At 36.1% G+C, this 6069-nt stretch overlaps 1 protein-coding gene across 4 annotated transcripts in view; it reads left to right on the forward strand.

The window, feature by feature from the left end:
* The first annotated feature begins 373 nt into the window (after nucleotides 1-373).
* LOC111704975 (zinc finger protein 768) overlaps nucleotides 374-6069 on the forward strand; it is a 43014-nt gene continuing 37318 nt past the window's right edge. For 2 of the 4 annotated variants that reach the window (XM_023477383.1, XM_023477386.1), the window contains exon 1: nucleotides 375-987. In XM_023477383.1, the coding sequence (XP_023333151.1) occupies nucleotides 442-987 (546 nt within the window). In that variant the 5' untranslated portion in view covers nucleotides 375-441. Of the gene's footprint in view, nucleotides 988-6069 lie in introns of all 4 variants that reach the window. The other 2 variants (XM_023477384.1, XM_023477385.1) reach the window with 2 other exon arrangements.

Consider the following 6069-nt stretch of genomic DNA (forward strand, 5'->3'; position numbering starts at 1 on the left):
AACTTCAATAAATTAAATTCTGCGCAAGACAATCTCTAAAGCGCATGCGTGATCAGCCTTAATTTCCCCAGTCCCCCTGCCCCCCCCCCTCCCACTTTTTCCCGGAGGATGGGTCTTCCCTAGAGAGTAAGCTAGAACCTCCAGGAACAGGGGGGGGGAAGCTAAGAAGACCATCTTATCACCGACCCGGTCCGACCTTCATCGCTCGGGAAGACTTTGGTTGAGGACTCGATGGGGAAACAAACCCGCCTTTTCGGAGGCCAAGGAAGAAAAATTCTGAGGATGGAGCGCTTCTCTGCGACCGTTGAGAGTCAGCCTCTTATACACTTGGGGTTGAGACAACCAAGGAGAATCTAGTTTCTTGGATATCCTCCAAGAGAGCAGTACACCTAACCCATTCTTCTCCTGGTTCAACCAGTCCTGACTCTACGCGGTTCCAGGATGGCAACCTTTGATGCTCTTGAGAGACTTCAAAAATTTGATTGGCTCATTCAGAAGCTTCATTCTTTAAGGAGCAGCTTGCAGACGGAGCAAGGATTGCAGGAGCTGCAAAAACTTCATGCTCTTCAACTTTTGCAAAAATCAGAATTTCAGTTCAATGCTTCCTCTGTGAGTGAGTCGGATGAGGATAAGATGGAGTTGTGTAAGAACGAAGAGGAGGAAGAGGAGGAGGAGGACGAGGAGAATGAGGAGTTAGATGAGGAGGACGAGGAGATTATGGATGAGGAGTATGAGAAAGAAGAAGAACAAACCTTACCTTTAGCACTTACAACTTCAGCTTCTTTGTCGTTCAATCCCGTTTCTCCAATACAATCCCAACCCTCGGACCAGAGAGCTAATCATAGTTCGGAGCAAGCTCTTGCCAAACCAACCCGAGACAATGAACCCAGAAATAATTTTCCTCCGGTTCGTTTTCCAACAGGACTTTTTCCACCACTTCCGTTTGACGGGATGTTTCCTCTACTCGGTGAGGACCCGGAGCTCAAGGTTAGTGAAAACTTTTCTAAAGTTTGTTATAAGTTAGTTGGCTTCTACAGGGTTCCGTCCCTACTCCTGGTCAAACCTTACTCCGATACCTCATTCAACCTCTCGACGGACTGGTTAGAGTCCGGCGGAATTATTTATATTTGAAAAGTTTGCAAACCAATATTATCCGACATTTCGCAAACTTTGTTTCAGAAATAGTTTTCTCTTGCATAGTTTCTCTGCAAAGGTGCGAATCCTTCTTGTTTTAGAATTTGCAACAGATTAAACTATGCGAATGAGTGGGGGGGGGGGGCAAATTAAAAGTTTTCATTGAGAGTACTCCTGTCCCGTGTAATTTGGAATTACAAACAATATATTTATATCATTGATGTAAAATTACAAAATTACAGGTGTAATATACGTTTATCGAAATATTTTCGTAGGATTATTTTTATATCCTAAAAGAAATAAACCAAACACTACTTTTAAGATAATCTGAAAATTACGTAGAAAATATTATCTAAAATCTATTTTTATTTATTGACAAGATTGTCTATAATTTTACTTTTAGATTAAATATTTTAAAACGCCATTTCCCCCTGCGGGATTTACTGGGGGAATTTTAAAGAATGATGGGATTGTGATTTTATTGGTAGAAATCCCCAACTTTGAACAAAAATAAATCGATTTTGAAATTGTTCAACTTTTCTGGAATATCATATTTTTGTCTGTTTCCCAACCCGCCTGGAATATATCAGGTCTCTATTCTCATAAGCTTGACCAGAACAATATCCATCTGCCTCCATTCAAAGAGTTTTAATCAATATAAATCTCAAAAATTTACATATTACTATATAATACACAATACACATGCTGGTTCAGTTTTTAATCTCACCTTTTGTAAATTCTAAAATCAAAAAATTTTTAATTTTGCCAGAAACTAAAATTTTCTAATCCCCATATCTTTGCCACCTGATGGTGTAAACTTTTGATATTTTAAACTTAGACGACTTAAACCAACAGAATTTATAGTTTGAAATATCAAAGGTCTACTCCTCTATTTGCTTACCACACTATGCATCTACTCTACTGTACATTAAATTGTACATAACCTAACCTCAACCTACACTTCATTACGTACATGCAGCTGTGCAATAATATCTCACATTAGTGCTGTGTAGTCATTTAGGGTCAGTCTCAAACGATGAGACCTTATAAATGACACCTTGAAATCTTTAAATATAACTATAATTAGGGAGTTTTTTGGTCTTTGGGATTATTTTATACCTTTTAATGATACAAAATTTGATTTTGGAAAGTGACAAGTGAAAAGCTGCCAGACATCCTTAAAGACATCTTTAGTTTAAAGACGGGGTAAATTTCGTACAATGGTCTCTGTACGTAAACAACCTCCATTCTGAAGTTTGTCTGCCCATACAGAAACCATCTTTTTCATGATTGTTTCGTGTTCTATCCCAATCAAGTGCAAACTGCGAGCGATGCAAATAAAAAATATTTGATTGTAAAATCAATCCTTATCTTAAATGTTAAAGGAGCCAAAATCTTCTCTCAAGAAAAAGGTCGAGAAACACATTGAATTGTGTCTAAATATATTTTAATCTTTGATAATCTTTAATTTCAGAAATTTAATTTACGTTAGAATAAACAAGAACAAGAATAACATTAACAACAGAGAAGAATAGAATAGAATAAATAATGAGATATTCTTCCATACATCAGAATTGAGATATTTAGGAATACTAGAAACTTATTCGCATTTATCCTTTCAGAGTAGTTTCAAGTTAGACAGGGACAGAGACAAGTAGGATAGGACGGAGACAAGTATGATAGGTCGGATACATGTATTGCAGGACGGATACAAGCAGATCAGGACGGATACAAATAGAGAAGGACGGAGACAAGTAGGATAGGACGGATACATGTAGAGCAGGACGGATACAATTAGAGAAGGACGGATACAAATAGAGAAGGACGGATACAAGTATAGAGAAGGACGGATACAAGTATAGAGAAGGACGGATAAATTTAGAGCAGGATATTAAAACAGGACGGAGACATGTAGAGCAGGAAGGATACATGTAGAGCAGGACGGACACATGTAGAGTAGGTCGGAAACATGTAGAGCAGGGATAAAAGTAGTATAGGACGATTACAAGCAGGACCGGACGGATAAAAGTAGAATAGGATGTACACAAGTAGGATAGAATGGAAACACTTTTAGGATAGCACGCAGGCCCGTAACTGGGTGTTTTTGGACGGGGGGGGGGGCGCACCGAGGGAAAAGAAGAGAACGAGGCGGGGGGTTGCAGGGTGACAAAGCCCCCTTGCTTAGAAAATTTTTGATTTTGTGTTACAATCTTTTTCATTTCTTAATTTCAATCTTTTTCATTGCTTAATTTCATGTCGTTGAACTGTCATCAACACAGCATTTGAAATGAACAATAATTTTTGGAAAAAAAATCTTGCTTAAGATTTGCAAAATGAAACAGGACAGATATTGATAAATAATTGAATAAACGATTGATGACTCAAGCTATTACACTGCTGAAAATTGACCATCAGGTTTCAAGTCAAAACACCTAAACTTTTTCTTTGGAATATATTAATATGCAGTCTACTAAATTAAAATCTCAATTTTCAGGAAATGCCCTCCAGGGAATTTTGAATAAATCCATTTTTAAGATATTGCAGTAGAAATCAAGTGCATTTCTTGTCTAAAAACAAATGTATCTTTAGTTTCAAGACTTGATTAAGCTGATTCTGAACTGTCAGGGTCTCGAAATTTTGTGAGTTGTCCTTAACAGTCTTAAGACACGTTTTAGTAAAAATTCAAAGCCATAAGTGAACTGTACGACTGTTTAAGTTCTGCCTATAAAAGGGTTTTTGAAGCTGAATCCTTAAAAATCACATCAAAAAGACTTTTTCAGACCGTATCTAGTCAGCCAGGCAGTTGATTTTTTACTACAATATGTCTTTTGACTGTTCATGAGAAGTTACAAAATTTGGGGACCCTGCCATTCATATTTCAAAAAATATTGTAAAAAAAAACAGAGGAAGCATATTAAAGTCTTTAAACGAATATTTATGTTTGATTTTAGACCTGTAAATGCTTGATTTCTGAAATATCTTTAAAATGGATTTGCGGAAAATTCCCTTGGTGGCATTTTCTGAAAATTGAGTTTATAACTCAGAAATAGACTGCATATTAACATGTTCTGAAGAAAAAGTTTAGGTGTTTGAATTGAAACCTGATGGTCCATTCACAGCATTGTGAGTCATAATAGGCTTTGATTTCCAACAGGGGGGGGGCGCCCCGCCGCCCCCCTTCAATTTCCGTCCTGATTAGGACGGACACAAATAGAATATGATGTATACAATATACAATATACATATAGGATCGCAGATGTAAGTAGGCAGGGGCGGATACAGGATTTAAGTGAGGGGGGTGCTAGAATTAAAAAGATTATTCAAGATTTTATTATTACATAGTTTAAAATTCATTTTCTATTGAACCATCTATAATTTATAGTTTTCCGTTGTTTATAGATGTTCAATATGTTGAAATGAAAACTATCTTGTTTTGTTTAGAAACTATATTTAGAATTAAAATAATATAAAATTCAATTCTCTTTGATAAACAGTTAATAATAATTCGTGTTATGCCATAGATATTTTTCTAAAATTGAACTAAATGAACAATTTTAAACGTCAACTTTTATATCTTTATTAAATGTTGATTTACAGGACTAGTTAGCTTGAACTTTTGAAGACCTAGATTCCCCCAAGAGTTTCAACAATGTTTGAATACCGGCGGTAAAATTCTAATCCTCAGTTAAACACACAGAGCCATCTAGCGGAGAAATTCGAAATATTCTCAAACTTTAGTTACAAACTCTGCCGGTAGGTGGCGCTGACTGTCTTATCCAAACCCTTGGTTTTCACCGCCAAATAAACGTCAGAAAGTCTTGCATTTTTTATTCCAGTCGTCTCAAATTAAAAAAGATTCTCAACACTTTCTTTTGCGAGATTTGTTGAATAGAAAAATATTTATCAAAAAGAAAAACGAATAAACAAATCTATTTACGGTGACCATTTTGATAATTTTATAGACATTGTTAAGTTCTGTGCAGATGGTTTTCAGTTTTTCAGAACAAATATTTCAGAATTCCGTTATTCCCGGTTAAAGTAAATGTAATTCAGGAGAAGAATAAGAATTGTAAAAAATACAAAATAAATACATTTTTTCAATATTATACAATTACATTTCTAGCTTGGGAACCCAGCGCTGCCCAGGTACTAAAAGTTACTCCCGCCGTTTACCCGCACTTAAACGATTTTACCGGGAAACTAAATTTTCGCTATTTAAGTCGACCCGCTTAACTTAGAAACTCAAAACTAAGCTAAGAACATTCCCGTGGGTCTCCCGAGTTCCCCAATAAAAATTTGAGGCAAATCGGTCCAGGGGTTCCTGAGTTATGATCGGACAAACAAACAAACGGACAGTAAAACAGAGATTTCAACTTTATAAATAGAGATATATATTATACAAAGAAACATTTGCGAATAAACTCTCGGTAAAAATAAAAGGTTTGGTTTTCTCTTTTTACGTTTTAATCACAATTTCCACTGATTCCTTCTGCTTGCTTCTCCTGCAAATATATCATAGTTTCGTAGTTTCCTCTCATCTCCCTTTAGTGTTGTTTTCTATGGTCCACCCTGTTTTTTACGATGTTTCATCGTGTTGGTTTTTACTATTCACCCTGTTGGTTTTCATGAATCACCCTGCCGTTCCTTTTGTTTTCTTCCTAAAAAAATCACAAAAAAATTTAATTCAAAAATTAAATTTCAACTTTATGGAATTTCAACTTTATAGAACAAGCAATCAATGTCTTGATCTAAAGCAATTAATCACAAAACCTCGAATACGAAAATCAGAAAGTCCGTGACTTCTACTCAAAACAATAAAATAAAAACATTCTTTTCATTTTTTACGCGTTCATTAACATCGCTTCTGTAAACTTTAATGTTTTAACCCTATCCCCGCTGGGGTACTTGAAAACCAGGATACGCTGGGGGGGGGGG

The sequence above is a fragment of the Eurytemora carolleeae genome, unplaced genomic scaffold, assembly GCF_000591075.1.
Source record: "Eurytemora carolleeae unplaced genomic scaffold, Eaff_2.0 scaffold605, whole genome shotgun sequence".
In the NCBI taxonomy this organism is placed as follows: Eukaryota; Metazoa; Arthropoda; class Copepoda; order Calanoida; family Temoridae; genus Eurytemora; species Eurytemora carolleeae.